Source organism: Saccoglossus kowalevskii, chromosome 7 (genome assembly GCF_978046115.1).
Source record: "Saccoglossus kowalevskii chromosome 7, keSacKowa6.1, whole genome shotgun sequence".
NCBI classification, from domain to species: Eukaryota; Metazoa; Hemichordata; class Enteropneusta; family Harrimaniidae; genus Saccoglossus; species Saccoglossus kowalevskii.
In genome coordinates, this window is record NC_140647.1 from 4,119,627 (window position 1) to 4,138,258 (window position 18,632).

Below are 18,632 nucleotides of genomic sequence, written 5' to 3' on the forward strand. Positions count from 1 at the left end.
TTTATTGTCATTATAAAACCAACATACAGTTTGGTAAGTATTGTAAATCTAAAAACCTGAAATTATATTGAAAATTGATATTTAGGGTACTTAGAAACTATTTATCGAGTAGAGCAAAAATAAACAAACAAACATACAAGGGAATTCCTCAATAAGATGGCGGACAACAAAAATAGTTCTGTGTTTTTTTTAATATTTTTGTCCTATATTTCAGTAGTATTTTCTCAAACTGGAACTGTGGGTCCAGTAACGACCGCAACTGTTGATCTAAATGCCACTGATGCTACGACGGCAACGGTGATAGTAACGGAGCAGCCACAAACAACAGAAGCCGCAACCCAACTCCCTGAATCGACTGAACTTCCAGCAAATACAGGTCAGATAGTGATTCAATTTCAGTGCGTTGTTTTGTACCACGGGTCTCTTGAATTGGGCAATGGGCATTTTAGCATCACTGTGGTTATATGGCGTGGTATATGAAATCAAAGTTCACAAACTGACTACAAATCAAGCGTCGCGTATTCACATCAACAATTAATTTGATTGAAAAGTACAGTAGCTCTTTAATTTACGGCAGCTGTACATTGTCACTGTGTCGGGACGGTCCGGCCCTGATCGCCTACGACCCTGGTAAATAAAATACGTTACGGTCATGGTTTGGACGTTCCAGACCCAAAACAGATTGGTCGTGCCCTTGTATAAATTATACCTGTGCGGCTCAAAGATTACATCTAATACAATTTGTTTCTGCCAGGGTTTGAATGCACATTTGTGGTTTGTCGCTAATCAACAGAGAAAATGTGTTACCATGGGGAATTGTTATTCAATAACAAATTACATGTAGTAGTATGTTGCATGCTTATTCATAAGTATATAAGGCATCAAGCCCCCCTCCCATTAATACCAAACCATGTTTCCTGTAACAGATTATTTATTTTTCTCAATGAGCTGTTGTTTTCATGATAGACAGTCATATTTTCTTCTTCGAAGAAATTGAAATAGTATGGTTAGATATCACAATTATCTTGGCCTTGAGATTAGTTCCTTGAGATTAGTTCCTTGAGATTAGTTCCTTGAGATTAGTTCCAGAGGAGGGACTGTGGTTCAAACTACTTACTAGTAAAGAGAAAGCACAAAAAGCATTTTTTTCTTCAAAGTGAAAATTTGGCTTTAATCAAAATTCCAACATTTCACTTTTTCTCTCACTTTTTAATAAATTTATCAGACAAATTTTAATTTATGGCTGTAATGTCTGGGATGATGTAACTCAAATTAAATCCCCAATTGAAGATGCCCATATGAGTTTTTGAAGATTTCTGTTAGGCATCTCCCAAAATACAACTGCATTGGGAATTTAAAGTGAGCTTGGTAGGTACCGCGTATTATTACATATTTTAACCGAATCAAGAATTCTACAAACTCACTGTTAATGGAAACTTATATGGTTAATACAGCAACTAGCAGCACATGGTATCTGAAAGTAACTTCTTTCTTCTTTTACAGTAAGTCTTGCAAACTTGCTAGTGAATTGGCTAACTGCTTTGGTTTTGACTAAACAGTTGGCTTTCAAATCTCGCTGGTGTCGTCTTGTGGTCACGCCCACTTAAGGCGAATCTATATAACATTAGGGGACGGTCCTCATACTTTAGGAGCTAATCAGCGATGGTCTTACAGTTGGATGACAATTTCGCTTTCAAATATACCAGGGAAATTGTTCTATGTTCTTCGTGTCCACACAAAAACGACGAATGAGGTCGATTTTTCAGCAGTTGGCTTAATGTTACCCCCAACCAGGGAGCTGTAATGATTAATGTAATCATTACAGCTCGCTGCCCCAATGGATCGTTTCGATGTGAAAGTTTGTTATTTTCTCCCTGATTTGTAGGAAACTGTTTCTCAATTTGTCTATTCAGTTTCAAGCAGTGTTCAAGATGGTTACCCTCATATAGTAAATATTGTTGGATTAATCGCATTTATCATATTATCACTTGTACGCCAGCTGACTGTGGCCATTTTCGGGCTCAAATCATTCAGGGGAATGTACCAGGCTGCGTAAAAATATTATATAGACTCGCCCAGAGTGGACGTGATCACAAACCGGCACCAGCGAAATTCAAACGCCAACCGTTTAGTCAAAACCAAAGCAGTTAGCCAATTCGCTAGTGAGTTGCTGTAATTTGAAAGCCTATCTTACAAAACTTGTAAACACAGATTTACGAGTCTGTCTCTCCAAATTTCAACTGAGTGTCCATAATAAATAAATAAATAAATAAATAAATAAATAAATAAATAAATAAATAAATAAATAAATAAATAAATAAATAAATAAATAAATAAATAAATAAATCAAGACTTATAATATTCATAGATTGACCATATATATTTGGATGAAATAAACTTTAAAAAAGTATGGTGGGTAATATTAACAAGTATAAATTGTCTGACTATATATATTCACATATTTTCTAAAATTAAATAAATCAGATGTGCCATTTTTATTGGGGAATGGATATACGGTACTATCTATAGCCTGTTTTTCAGTTGGCAGAAAAAAAACCCACACACTTGAAAGACAGAAGACACTTACAACGGGATCTGATTTTGACCATATTTAATTATATCTATTCCCTAATGCTTCCAATAATTTGGTTACAGATTTAGGACCTTGTACCTGTGATCTAACTGTGCCTTCTTGTGATGTGAATTGTTGTTGTGATCCAGACTGCTCTGCTGAAGATAGGCATACATTTAGTGAATGTGTTGAAAACACATATTAGTAAGTCAGTGTAAATACATTGTAATATCAACCTCCAAATGAGGTTATACACTCTTATACTTATGACCTGACACTGTCACTGCTCTACCTAGTACAGTGTACAACTCACAATATCTAACTGTTTCACCACCACCATCTTTTCATCAGAAATCCACAAATCAGTCCTGCACTTTCCTTCAGGAGATGGGGGGAAAAAGCTGAATATATTTTAGTAAAAACTGAAAATTGATTCAAATTGTGTCTGTTGGCTCCAAAATTAGGGTTCTAACCTGTATCAGAAATATGTAAGAATATAAGAAACAAGTGAAATTCTGGTGGTGAAAAGGCTAAGCCCAATAAAATCATTTTAGTTTGTCATGTAACTACAATTTATGAAGGATGTGACCTAAAACCTTAATACCTTCAGTATGTGCAATCTGTAAACTACCGAAATATTAAGAAATGCTGTAGGAAATTTGTTCACTCTCCTTGTTTCTTAGATCATATTACTAATACAATGTATCTATCTTCTTGTGATACAATAACTAAGGTATATTTTTTTCCTATTTACAGTCACGATGATAAAGTATGTTTACAATCATACCAACTGATATTAGCGAACACACCATATACAGTTAACAAAACAGAAAGTGGACTATTCTGTATAGAATTTGATAATTGTAAGTACATGTACATGATATTACCTGTTCAGATATGTATATTAATTAATTCTTTACCCAAGATTATTATGTTATGGAGGATAACTTCTGAGTTATTCTTTAAATGAATAAGTACAATTCTAACCCCACATTTTAACACTACCATATACCATTATTTATTATACGTGTAACTTACACATTTATAATGTACTGTAAATAAAGCCTGCTGCACACTGTCCTCTATGAGGTGATGCGACATAACTGTTGCAATCATGGCAAAATCATGTGATTGATGAAACTCACAACCAAAGCGCTACACATGACTTAGCTTGACAGTATGATACGGTTTCAAATCCCTCTCTGATTGGTGCACTCTCATGATGCAACACTGCAAGTACTGCACACCATCTAAAGCAACTCAACACAACATGATAAAACTGAACATGTTTGGGATCTACGACATTAAAAAAACGTCATGTTGTGTTACGTAAAAGTTGCAGGTTGGTGTGTAGCAGGCTTTGGATGTGCTCATACAAACATTTTTGGAACGCAGTGAAAATAAAGTGTACAGTAGTATTTATAATGTTCTGATGTTTTTACTAGTTTATGTTTTAATTATATACTGTAAAATGCTTTATTTTAGCAGCAATTAATTTTTGATGAGTTGCATTTAAATTACTGGTATAGCAGAAAAATAAAAAATAAAATTTTAAGTTAAATGCAAGTTAAAATGTGTGAATTTTTGTCTCATTTAATGAAATCAGTTATTTCTACACCCCAGATTTCTGTGTCATTGTATTGGTTTGGTATTTATTTGTGTTGATCAGGTTGTTGAATATACTAATTTGTAAATTTGATTACTTTTAATAACTTGCTATTTACTGGTATAGTATGATACACCCCTTTTGTATGATGTTAGTGCATACATGCATGCCAGGTGTATTATTTAAAGTCATTACTCATTAATAATTAATACTTCTGCAGATGAAGATAGAAATTACTACTTGATACCGGACACAGTATATACCATTGAAAGATTTAACGAACTAGTAGATGAATATGGAGACTATACGTATGAACGAGTATCTGATACTGAAGATGAATATGGTGTCTTCTACAAGGTAAACTTAGAATTTATACTATAATGGAATTATCTATACATCCAATCTAGTCTGTCTTTCAATGGGCAAAGGGATATACTATCTTATATTAATACAAAGGCTGTACTGTAAAAGGTACCTGAAATATTGTTTAGTTCAGATGAAACTCTGGTCTACACAGTTTATTTAGACATGTTTTATTAGTCCCAAAGTCAGAAATAAAGGACTATAGTATTATTTTGGGTTTTGTGCGTCCATGTGGGTGTCTAGTGCTATTTCTTTGAAATGTTTTAACTGATAACATTCAAAATAGACAGACCATGTGGGATGACTTACATATGGATGTTGATTTTCATTACCATTTGGTCAAATATGGCTGACTGACAACCATTTTCATACTTTTTATACCGGTTCTCAGAGTTAAAATCTTTAGCTCTGCTTTCATCAAAGATGACAGAGTGGCGCGGTTTAAAGGTGATTTCTGCTGTTCATCAACAATTGCATTTGTGACTTCTTCTTGAAAATTTCCAGCTCAATTATTTTGACATTTTACCTGCATATGTAGGTACAGTGGGTAGACCTCTATCAGATTTGTTCATTTCATGATGATATCAGTAATTCTCTGTTCTTAGCAAATATTTGTGTCATTATTGGCAAAAATTAATATTTTCAACTTCTTGAAAACTACCAGCCTGAGTACCTTGTGACAGTATCATATCCATTTTGTTTTTATTATATCTCAAAGGTTGTGTTATTTTGTGATTTGATCAAATTTGTTGAATTGATGGCCATTTTGTCATGCAAGTTCAGTGTTCTCCACAAGGGGTTTTAGGCGGGCGGCCCGCCCATCAAGTTTTACGGCCGCCCAGTAACTCTCAACACCCGCCCACCAACGTACATCCAGCTGAAATTATTTGTAAAAAGCTTGCATTGTTCTTCCCAAGCCTAAACAAAAGAGTAGTTGCCCAACCCTTTATTTTTCTATTGTTTCAAGAGTCCAAACATAAACAATGTCCATTGGAAGTCTGCAAGCAGTTATCAAGTGTATTCATGGCAATGTGTCAATCGCTTGAATTCATTGTCGCCCGACATTGTTGCCACTTAATGCCCCCGACACGCAACTACAGTGGTTTCAATTTACAGCTGTATTTTTAATAATCGTCACGAAAGAAAGAAGTAAATACGAACGAAATGTATATGCACAGAAAATAAACAAATATATTAGCAGATTGCATGTAAACTCGAACAAAAATTTAAATTCTAGCCGTATTTACAACGTTCGCTCGATTTTCATTGTGAAAACAGCATGGAGAAGGCAAACTGATGACCTTTTGGCCTACCCCATTCAACGACCGTCTGCTACCCACCGCTGTTGGCGCTGTAACGATTTAGTATCTAAGTTGCATAGGGGAACAGCGCATTCTGGGTGTTCGTGTACTGAATTCGGAAAGCGGTAATAAACATGAAACATGGCTGCTGGATTAGTTTACCGCGAGTATTTGTAATTGAATAATATTTTAGTTATGTTTTCCACGTACTTTTTTCAATTTATCTATTTTTTATGTCTAATCTTTCGAGAACATATCAGATTCTTTTATTTTGCCGATTGCTAGCATTTTTTTCTTGAATTTCAAAACAATGTGTGAAAACACAACGTATCGTGGCCGTACATGCGTAAATGCATCTTACCGTCCGTCGGCACGGGTGAGTACTGATGCCACAAATAAAATTGTTATGGATTTTGTTTTGACAAATTGTCCGTTTTGGCTTCGTGGGCAAATCATCTCGTATATTTTCTACATTATAACTCAATTATGTTTTGTACTTGCTCTTGGTTACTCGAATTGCATTTCATGAACGCAGAATAATTTGCGAACGCATAAATCACTGATTTCAAACTTTTTGCATTTCGTAAATATTGATAGTGATCAATCTGTTTGTATTTCAAAAAATTGTAACATGTTCCACGGCAAATGTGATATCCCAGAGTTCAATGCGTTTTGTACCATCCAATATACACTTTATCTCCGCACGAGGGCGCAATTTCAAATTGAAAGAAAAACTAGCATACACGCTATTACCATTCTATGACCTCAATTGACTCACCAGCCTCATTCCCAACTTGATACTGAAATTCTCATTTTTTTGATGTATTTAAAGTGTTTTACCCGGATCGTTTTAACCATTTCAATAAATAGTTATAGACTATAATTGATTATGCGAAATTACTGCATTTTTGGTGGTTTTTGGCCTACTCCTCTCACTGTTATATTAGAATTACCGCGAGAGTGCCTCCTATGGATTGTCAACATGGCGGCTCACAAAGTTACGTTCGGTAAGTCCTTTTTTTTTACGTTTTACACACAAAAAAAGCAATTTTTAGAAAATAACGTTCGATTTCTTCAATTGTTGGCGCCTTTTTTGTTGCAATAATGCTGGTCGTGAAAATGAAAAACGTAATTTTGTTGGGGATTTCGAGAGCTTTACAACGATATGTAGATCGACCATATACACGTTATGTCCCTCATAGGAGTAGTGAATAAAGTGTCATAATGTATTTTGTCATTAATTTGCATACCATATATTCACTATTGAGATAATATATACACTATTGAGATACTATGGGTATAGGGATAAAATGAACATTTTCCATGTATCTGTTTTTGATACCAATGCATTTCATTCGTTTCTCTCAATATTATTTTCTGACATATTATTCATAATAATTTATGTAATATTAAAGTGAGAATATACTAAATATAGTTAATAACAAATGATTTTCAAAAAAAAATGTGCCACGCCCCCTCCACTTGCTCCATTTCTCCAGTAAACGTGACACACATTGATGTGTTTGAAGTTGAAGAATTAATACCTAGAAAATAGTGTCATTACAAATTTGACAATTTAGGCTGACTTTAGAATAGTTTTACCAAGTGTAAATAATAATTTATTATTATGACAGATTTTTTTATATTAAATATTGAGATTAGTTTAATAACAAATGATTTTCAAAAAAAATGTGCCAGGCCCCCTCCACATGCCCCATTTTTTACAGTCAAAGACTTCATAGAAAATAGTGTCATTACAAACTTGACAATTTAGGCTGACTTTGTAATAGTTTTACCAAGTGTAAATAATAATTTATTATTATGACAGATTTTTGATATTAAATATTGAGATTAGTAATGCATCTTGTGTTTTGTTTCAGATCTTTTGTGCTGAACTTACCATGGACAGTTTGCATGTGACGAGTGATACCTGGCTTGATTTTATATACAACATGGAGATGTGATGCACATAGTGTGCATTTGTATTCCTTGTGTGTGCCAAATAAAATTTCAAAATGTGATTCAGCAGAATCCAACAAATTCACTTCAATGTGTTCAGTGTATTTAATTTCAAATGCTAGTGAAGCTGCTTCAAGTTTCTTATCAAGTTTGTTAAGATCATCCTTTTTAGTAACTTGAAGTAACTTTGCTGAATGATTTGCTTCATTAATTAATAATTTCAACCTTGGTATCAAATTGGTCGACCAGTTTTGTTTCATATTGCTTCACATCATGTTTTTGATCTTCAGATAACTTTGCAAACTTTTGTATAAATTCCAGTTGTTGGTCGATCTTTTGAGCCTCGTTGAAGAGCTTGTCAATTAGTTTACCCACGTTTCTCAATTTAGCATGAAGGTGATCCATAGTGTATTCATTTATGGGGTCATACTTTATAAGAGGATGATTACTCTGACCATTACTTTTTTCTTCTGCCCATGAATTCATATCCGCAAGAGTGATAGACATATCCCATTCATGATTTGGATTGTGACATTTATGAACTGTAGCCAAACATAAATTGCAGAAAAAACTGGTATTCTTTCTCTGCAAGACCAAACTTTTATACTTTTCATCTCGTTCCAGTTTTCTACAGTATTTCATCCCCTTTATACCATGTTGGGCAAATTTTTCAGTGCATGCCAGAACAGGAAGAATATCAACTTCTATCAGTGCATCACTCTCTGGGGCATTTATAATGGCAAATGGAATGCGGCTTGCATCAGAAGACTGGATTTGGATTTCTCCATACTTCATTACCATTATATTTTATCAGACGTATAGCACCACTGATGGCAAATACTTTGAAATTTTGGGACACTCCCTTGAAATCTTGGAAAGTGTGGCCACCCTCACCTACAACTATTTCTAACTTCTGTCTCTCATTTTCATCATCAAGGTCATAATCCAATTTCTTTTCAGTCAATATGTTGAGGACACTTCTCCAAACCAGGCCTTCAATATCATGAACAAACCAGCCCTTTTTATTTTGAGAGGCAGTTTCTGACACCATTTCAAATTATTTCACAAAGTGGTTAATTTGAGAATTCTTGAAACATTTTCTTGTGTTCTCAAGAGATTTCTCTAAACCATCATTGTCAGATTCAGATAGACCGCCCCCTAGATGGATAAATATGTGTTCTGCTTCAGAATCATTCCATAATTTAGTGTCATTTGTAGTCGGATCTAATTTCTGGGAAGATGGTGCTGCTAATAAAGCCAATTTAACAGAAGGAGGCAGAATATCTGATGTAATGGCTTCCTTGAAAAATGATACAGATAATACTGATTTGGCAAATGTTTTATCTTTATTTAATTGTAATTGCCAAAGGGCACTCTCATCAAATCCAGACAACTTTTCACCTACTGCCTGGTGCTGATTTAAGATTTTACTGATGTAGGCTCGACTCCCAGTGGCTTTCTTAGAAATTGCTGATCTTTTCGTGCTAAATAGAACTGCAAGAGAGACTTCCAAATATTTCTTTGAATCATCCCATTCGTGACCCTTTAAATTTTCCAGCAAATTTCTCACCACTTGTCTTACTTGAGATGGCCCTTTTTGAATGATCAAATCGGAAAGTTGCCCTATTTCATTAGCAACGAGCAATCTCGCCTTCATCAGCTTAAATCTGTGAAAAGCACGGCTGGCAATAGAGCTTGCCGTCATTCCCATAACGAACAAATCATTCGACGCGATAGCATAAAATCGCCTACAAACCATTCGAAGTGAGCACATCGTTTTAACTTTCTCGAACTGTGATATATAGTCATCACTGTCATTAAAAAAGCAACAAAACCCGAATATTCGAGTCAAAGTCTCGGAAGAAAGATCAGAAAGCGAACGACCTTGTGTGCCGACGGACAACATCGGCGATCGAGTGAGCAGTTGAAGCCAATTTCCCACGTAATTTTGCGGCTAAACTTGCCTGCTTGACTCTTTTGGATACTCTTAGCATGATTGTGTAGGAATACGTCCAGAAAATGTGATATTGGTACAATAAATCGCACAATAAGCACATGGAAGGCTAACCCGGAAACAACTCAAGCGCTAAAAACGGTTGCCAGAATTTCAGTTCTGCGCATAGCAATATGCGTTGGTACAGAACGTGTTGAATTCTGGGTAAAACCTCGTACCGTGTGTTCCAATTAAATTAAATTAAAAAGAGAATAGTAAATAACTTAGTGTGTATTGCAGTTCATGTCATAAATGCAGGAATTCTGTATGTAAATGATATGCAAATTGATATGCAAATTTATGCTAATTAGGCCGCCCACCAGCTAATTTGGATTGTGGAGAACACTGAAGTTTATCTATTATTACCACATTTTCTTAGCCAGTACTACTGGTATCTATTATTTACTGTATTGACATAAAAATTATACATGGTTACCTTTGGTAGACATGTATATGTATATCTGCATGTGATCTAACACTGAGATTGACGACTGGGAAAAGCAACACTGTACATTGTCAGTGCTTGTTGCAATTATGATGTATTATTACGGGAAAAGACTTGACAGTGTGTCCTCTGAGGTAATACTGAACTGCTTTGAAAAAAAAAAGATGCTTGAGGTTTGCTCGCTAATGTTCACATAATTGAAACTTAAGTAAAAAATATAATAGGCTGAGCTATTATATTTTTTTTTTTTTAGTATTAGCTCCATTTACTTTTATGATGCCTTATTATTTAAATAATTATTTGCTTTATTTCAGTCAGGAGATCCTATTTATACAATTTATGAAAGTTTAGCACAAGGAGTTCTGGGACTACCCAATAGATTAACCTCAAGTCTGTGTGGAAACAACAATCCAGCAGGTAAATTTCTTTGTTCAATAGTTTATAGGCCCAGGGTGTGTGTGAGCATGCTACATCAATAAAAAACATTAATTAAATATATTATTAAATGTTATCAAACAAAAATATTCCAGTTTCTGTTATTTCTCAGACTTGATTCTTCCATATGGTATGTGTTCAAGTATGGTACAAATGAATGGCAAAATATATGCACTATCGGTACCATTCATTTTTGTTTTTCAATGGCTAGGTGCATTTCTTGTCTCAGAAAGCACAATTTCAATATGTCAGCAACTGATTTTTCAGACATAGGTGGCATATTTTATTGAAATTTGTTATGAAGATACATGTAAACAATCCTTTATATTATTTTCAGCTTATTTGTTTGATGAGTCATTCCAGTGTACAAGACAAATCTTTGACCTGGAAGCACAGTGTGAAACCATGCCAGCCCTGTCAGCACAAGTCTATTATGAAGGATTTAAAGTGGTTTCTGTAAGTAGCAATCAAAAATCAGTATCGATTTGCATGATTCATATTATTCAATGTAATTAAAAAACTTGTAGGTGTGTTTAGGCTTGTCCAGAAAAGTAATATCATACCCAACTACTAGTAGTTGTCAAATTTATATGTTTTTCATTTCTTCTACACAGACTCCGTACTTCCTTAATGAGATTGAACCAGATCCAGTGTTAGTAAACAGTACAACAGAATCTCCCACATCGTTTACAACACCCAATGCTACAAATGATACCACTGCAGTTCCAACTACACCATTATACAATGACAGTACAATATATGATCATCCAGCCTTGCTACCTATCACCGTTCAGAACCTTTACTGTATTGAGTTACTGGGTGTGAGAAGGGAGTGTAATTTCACAAGCGAAGAGATACCCAGACCTGAGTATGATGCTAACACTATGACGTGCCAGAATGCTATCTTTGAGGTCAGTGCTTAGTAAGAATATAGGAACTTGTAATAAAAAAATTAGGATGGACGCTTTGTGAATGACAGTTTATCGTGCTTCTGTAAAGAAAAAAAAACTGCATGGTGATTTTTTTTGCAGTTCTGCTGTGTATGAATAATCAAATAGATTGTATCAACTTTGCTGCTTCTATTTAGTTTACCTAATCAGTAGATAACAAAATATTACCGTAATCAGAACAAGATTGACAAATCTCTTCTGTATCAGAGGTTTTAATGACACATGAATTATGTTTGGTCTACACACAGGTGAACTATATGTTTACAACTAATGGAACATCTGGTATTAGTAGTGTTCAAGTAGATCTGGTGTTTGGCAACATAACAAGTAGTGAACTACCTTTCTATCAAACATACAATTCAGCTTATGCCAAGGTAAGTAATTATTTAACAGTACCACTGTAGACAAAGTCCCCAAAAAAGTATTGAACCTTGTACATCTGTGAAATTCCTGAACATTGAAATTTTTCACACAGTTTTGCATGGTACTACCGGTATATTAAATGATGTGCATTCTATACTGACACAAATTGTAATGTTTTTGATGCAGTTGGAAGACACAGAGATATTTGAAAAGAGTGGCAATCCTGGTTATGTTGTTGGTGAGCCCCTGATGGCAGGTACGATGACATCAGAAGTAGATCCACTGGGAGAAACAAGATATCCTTTTCAGTATTTTAAATCTTTAACCCAAACCATGTGCAAAACTGTCTGAAACAAACATACATGTATACATGTATCGGTATGTCTGGTGAATAATGTCAAACATTTACATATTATGGTCTGTCTGTGTATATGCGTGTGTGAATGGATGGGGAGAGTTGCTGTCTTTTCTTCTGATTTATTAAAATGAAATGATTTATTATAATGAAATAAAAAAATTTAAATGTTATAATGTTGGCCTTCATCTTTCATCCTTTTAAAAATAATACTACCGGTACTACTATAAATTTTTTTGTAATTCAACATTACTCACCAACTGAATGGATGAAACATGTTTTAGGGGTTTGTTGTTGATCATAAAAATTGCAATGATGATGAGATGTTTTCTTTGACTCCTGTATACATACTCAATCATACTTGATAGTAACAGAGATAACTGGCTAACCATGGTATCACCTACAGCAGATGGTAATTGTATAACTGACGCTGACTCCAGAACATCTGTTACCTTTGGACTTGATATGAGAACTGGATGTAATCTTGTGTAAGCTATATATAAATAACCAGAGTAGTGTAAAATACTTTATTTTAGTTGGAATTAATTGTCGCTAAAAATACATTTTGGCTGTTTTGTATGAAGTTTTATGTAAAATAATTATTTTCATTGAATTTTATTTTATTTTCACTGATTTAGAGAAAATAGGGAAATAAATTTCAAGTGAAAATAAAGTACTTTACAGTAGCCTAATTAATCTGACCGTGTGAACCAACTTAAAGATCTTAATAATTTTCTGTCCTCCATTTTCAGTGTAGCTTATGAGAACTTGACTGATATCTGCGTATTAATTCAAGAAGCTGTCAACAACACACTCTTTGGTTCCTCTCCACCAACTCATGTTGCTATGTTCGGCAATTCACGTGTTGAAATGGCTGGTGATTGGGTGCCTATACTGTATGACAATGTGCCAGCGAGTAATCCTTCTGTAAGTTTAATTCATTGATACACAAAGCAGGAAAGCATTATTTAAAGCGGGAGTGTCACCACCAGGTAGCCATAGTGTGTCATTGTTTAATAATGTCTAACAATTTTCACATGTTATTGTAGCTCTATCCAAAAATGATGATAACACTAATGTCAACATTAATTACGTCACATGACTGCTATTTTTACTGTTACTAGAAAACGAAAACAGGCAACACATTTCTACGAGAAAGGGAAGTCTACAATGTTCTCAAACATAATGTAAAATAGATAGTTTCTGCATTGTTTGGTTCTTTTACAAAGTAGTGGACAAGAATTCTGTAATAAATTAGAGTACTCTTTATTCACAAGTCAATTAGTCATGAAATATTTCTGATACTTTTTGATTTCAATTGATATTGAGTTCAATCTCTGAAAAAGTCAATGAAATCGGACAAGAACTGTTTCCATAATCAAGATTTTTGTGGTTTTAGACAGGTTACTTTTCAGAGGGTTGAAAAGACTCAAAAACCAAAAGTAACACAGTCAAGAGGATATTTTCTGTTCAGCGCATCGTATTCAGTTATTTGTTGATGTTTAAAGTAGCTATTGTGTTGGTTTTATAAAAATCAAAACAACCCGTTTGGTAACTACATGGCCGATAAAGTTATGAAAAAATCGATAATTTGAAAAAAGCAACATGAAATTTGAATTTGAAAAAGCAAAGTATGGTCGCCCTTGAATAACCAGTGTACCGGTAATCACATTTTTAGTCCCCGTTCGGACGCAGTCCGAAAACGGGGACTTATGCTTTGCCCTGTGTGCGTCCGTGCGTCCGTGCGTCCGTGTGTCCGTGTGTCCGTGCGTCCGTGATCACCTGTATCTCGAACATGCATGGACCGATTAAGTTCAAACTTCACTCATACATCACACATTATATGGGACATATGCACATGCATTTTTTTCATGATCCGATTAACGATAGCCGAATAGCGGCCATTTTAAGGCCGAAAATGCATCAAAATCGCACATTTTCACCATTCCGGACCCGGATCTCAGTTATGCATGGACGGATTTTGTTCAAATTTGGTACATACATTAAACATAATAGGACCTTGATGCACGTCATTTTTTTTTCCGGATCAAGTTCGAAATAGCCGACTGGCGGCCATTTTGTTTTAAAGAATTCAGTTCTGGATCCGTATCCGAGACATGTCTGGATTGATCAAGTTCAAACTTCACACACACAAGGTACATTATGTCACAAATATGTATGTGCATTTGTTTCATGATCTCATTAACGATAGCCGAATAGCGGCCATTTTAAGGCCGAAAATGCATCAAAATCGCACATTTTCACCATTCCGGACCCGGATCTCAGTTATGCATGGACGGATTTTGTTCAAATTTGGTACATACATTAAACATAATAGGACCTTGATGCACGTCATTTTTTTTTTTGGATCGGGTTCGAAATGGCCGACTGGCGGCCATTTTGTTTTAAAGAATTCAGTTCTGGATCCGTATCTGAGACATGCTTGGATTGATCGAGTTCAAACTTCACACACACAAGGTACATCATGTCACAAATATGTATGTGCATTTGTTTCATGATCTCATTAACGATAGCCAAATGGCGGCCGCTTTAAGGCCGAAAATGCATTGAAATCGCACATTTTCACCATTCCGGACCCGGATCTCAGTTATGCATGGACGGATTTCATTCAAATTTGGTACATACATTAAACATAATAGGACCTTGATGCACGTCATTTTTTTTCCGGATCAAGTTCGAAATAGCCGACTGGCGGCCATTTTGTTTTAAAGAATTCAGTTCTGGATCCGTATCCGAGACATGTCTGGATTGATCAAGTTCAAACTTCACACACACAAGGTACATCATGTCACAAATATGTATGTGCATTTGTTTCATGATCTCATTAACGATAGCCAAATGGGGGCCGCTTTAAGGCCAAAAATGCATTGAAATCGCACATTTTCACCATTCCGGACCCGTATCTCAGTTATGCATCGATGGATTTTGTTCAAATTTGGTACATACATTAAACATAATAGGACCTTGATGCACGTCTTTTTTTTTTTCGGATCAAGTTCGAAATGGCCGACTGGCGACCATTTTGTTAAAGAATTCAGTTCTGGATTCGTATCCAAGACATGTCTGGATTGATCAAGTTCAAACTTCACACACACATGGTACATCATGTCACAAATAGATATGTGCATTTGTTTCATGATCTGCTTAACAACAGCGGAATGATGGCCATTTTAAGGCCGAAAATGCATCAAAATCACGTATTTTCACAATTCCAGAACCGGATCTCAGTCATGCATGGATGGATTTTGTTCAGATTTAGCACAATGTGTTGTACATATGCAGGTGCATTTCGGTCATGATCTGCTTTGAATGTATATGTCACTCAAATATGAACGGAACGGGGACGTGTCATTGACAATGACTTGTCAATTTAAGTTTATTTGCTTGACAAGCTTAGTTTCGAGTGTTATACCATATCACAACAAAAAATTATTTATGTACAAAATGTGACCGTTAAACTTGAACACTGTCGTGTCTATGCTCCCTTTCTCACAACTTTCTCGTAAGCCACGGCATCTGAACCAAGCGAAAATGTCATCATACTATGACCATTACCGATGACAATTCCACCCTGCAGTAGTAGGTTCACAAATTTGTGATTCCATCAAATCTCCAGTTAATGACCAGAGACAGGCTTGAATTTATCCCACCACCATGTAATGAAAAAAAACAGTATTTTTATTCAGTGTTCAACACTGCCCATTGTCTCGATCAATACATCAATCTACACATAGGTCCAGCTTTTTTGGTCTGAATACAGATTTGTTTCACTAACAAAATTAATTATGTTTCACTTTGTCTAGCCTTCTACTGGTCCAGAAGGAGTTTGTCATAATATGGTCCTTGGAGTACATCTAGAAATATTGTATGCTGATACTGGATCCTTAGCTAATCCACAACCTAAGATAATAGGTGTTACATACAGATATGCCCAACCAGTGGAACTGAAATATCAGGTAGGGTTCTGGAATTGTTTTTGAGTGACAGAGGTTATGAAGAAAATTGTTCCCATTTACATAGCTACATGTGAGACCCTGAAGTGCATGTATAATATTAGAGACACACCTCCAGACTGTCGACAGTCCTCACCCCTAATTTGTTAGTATACTAAATGCTGCAGGCATTTCAGCAAAGGCCTAAGAACTATTAACGCTTAAAAACGCCCTCACGTGACTGAAGAGAAAATGATTAGACAGCTCATGCAACATCACAAAGCAACCAGCCAATCACAGATTAGGTAGACACATCATTGCATACAATACAGTACACAGGAAATAGAAAGTTTACGTCTGTTGTCTATAAACATAGTGAGTGAACAGCAGAACATGTCTTTCTATATTCTTTCTCTCACAATGAAAAAACTTGGCTATGATCATGGCAGAAGAGGAATTTAGCGAGATGTGAATCTAGCCATGCCCTGCCTATATTAAAACCAAGTGACAACATTTGCTTGCATGCATAATTAATATCAAGGGAAACTATGCGGAAGTGAACAGTCCTCACGTCTCCAGTCTTTGCTGAAATACCTGCAGCATTTCTTGCATGCAGTTTGTACATACCAGTGATTTCTCATCAGCAACTGTTTTAATTACATTTAATTAAATTTGTGATTTTGTTTTATTCATCTCTAAGTGTATTGGAGCATACTGTCAACCAGGTACTGAAGACATACAGCAAAATTTTGAAGTGGTCAGTTCTGTTGGTTATATTGATACTTCCAGTTATCCAGAAGGTGTCCAAGCTGCACCACCCACATTCACAGCGAAACTACCATACGACTTCTTTTATCCATTTGGTGTCAATGCAGCATCACCTCTCAGGGAATCTACGATATTCAGTACTGTAGTCATTGCTGTTGTAAGCATGGTACTAATGCTTTGATGATCTATAAGTCACATATGTGTGCACTCAACTCAAACAAAAACAAAGATACTTATGATGGTTGTGTACAGCAACTGATAATATAACATTTATATCATGTCCGATTGAAGTCTTATTCTGTACTACATCTTTGATGAGTATACATGTACAAGGCTCAAAGATTCAATCCTCGGGGGCGGAGCTACATCACAAGATGTTCCACGTTGCTAAGACGTGCACAACTGTACCACATATTTCTATGGGCTCTGTGCGTGCTGCTGAGGAGCGCGGAATAGCTGGTGACAATTCAAGAAAAAAACAGGAACTCAACTTTGAAGTGATCCTGAATAATCAAATTTATATGCGTTACACACGCAGGGGAAATCTTGTTACACTGTTCAGGGGAGTCTCAAAAACCATCCCAAAGTACCGTTTTCAGCCCTTGTTTTCACCGTGATGGTTGCCATGCAGTGAAAATGCCCAGATGCCCGCTCCCTAGAATACATATTTAGCATTGCAAGTAAGTTGCGCCCTCTAGTGGTGAAGCATTATCATAAAATAGATGAGTGCATTGCTATTTTGTTCTGCAGTCATCTTTCGACTTGTTCTGCAGAATGATTACTAATCAGGTACGTTGTAGTCATATACACATATCAATGTATCATCAGCAAAGACACGATCTAACATTTTATATCCTGCTTGGATACTGTCATTAAAATTTCAATACAGACAATCCATCCATCCATTGTAAATTTCTCTTGTCCAGTTTGCTAAAAGATTTTCAGAAAATGTTTGTTAAATATGACAGCCTTATCTCTTCAGATTTTGTACTATATTTTTTAGAGACTATCATGAATACTAACTTGATTTTAAACCCTACTTAAGTTTAACATATTGTCACCAAAATTTTTGTAATAATGAATGAATGTTCAATTTGGAAATAATTTTTTTTTTTATGTATAGTGTAGTGTCACTGAAATTACAAATGTTGGCATGTGAAGCTAATGAGAATCAAATCATGCTTGTCCATTATTATCTTAGATAATTGCAAACAATTATAGTATTTTCTAATCAGAATAAGCGTTTTTAAATTAGGTTTTCATCTCATAGTAGTCAAATTTGTTATGTCATTTTAAGAACTTTTCTTGTAAATATGTAAAGTTGAATGAATATGATTAAAATGGTGTAAGAAATCATTATTTTCATTACCAAGTCTTTTGTAAATTTTCCTTCTGAAGCATCTTTTATTATTAGGTATAAATGGTGCTAATTTGTAATGACTAGTGTAGAAATGAACAATTAGGGATGGTGATTTATTTCTAGGATAATTTGAAAACAGTTTTTTTATGGGTTTGATCTATGTACATTTTGCTATTTATTGTTTTGTAAATACATGTACTATAAATATA

At 35.2% G+C, this 18,632-nt stretch overlaps 1 protein-coding gene and 1 long non-coding RNA gene across 2 annotated transcripts; both read left to right on the forward strand.

The window, feature by feature from the left end:
• The first annotated feature begins 156 nt into the window (after positions 1-156).
• Positions 157-18,435, forward strand: LOC100313750 (tectonic-like protein). Its single transcript, XM_006814488.2, has 13 exons — positions 157-376; positions 2,656-2,776; positions 3,329-3,435; positions 4,399-4,535; positions 10,554-10,656; positions 11,012-11,130; positions 11,289-11,585; positions 11,873-11,998; positions 12,174-12,283; positions 12,690-12,830; positions 13,095-13,269; positions 16,167-16,319; positions 16,996-18,435. The coding sequence occupies exons 1-13, from the start codon at positions 157-159 to the stop codon at positions 17,242-17,244; spliced, it is 2,058 nt and encodes a 685-aa protein (XP_006814551.1). The 3' UTR covers positions 17,245-18,435.
• LOC146740190 (uncharacterized) lies at positions 6,589-7,886 on the forward strand. Its single transcript, XR_014929950.1, has 2 exons — positions 6,589-6,849; positions 7,723-7,886. It is a non-coding gene; the product is annotated as an uncharacterized LOC146740190 (long non-coding RNA).
• Positions 18,436-18,632: the final 197 nt, after the last annotated feature.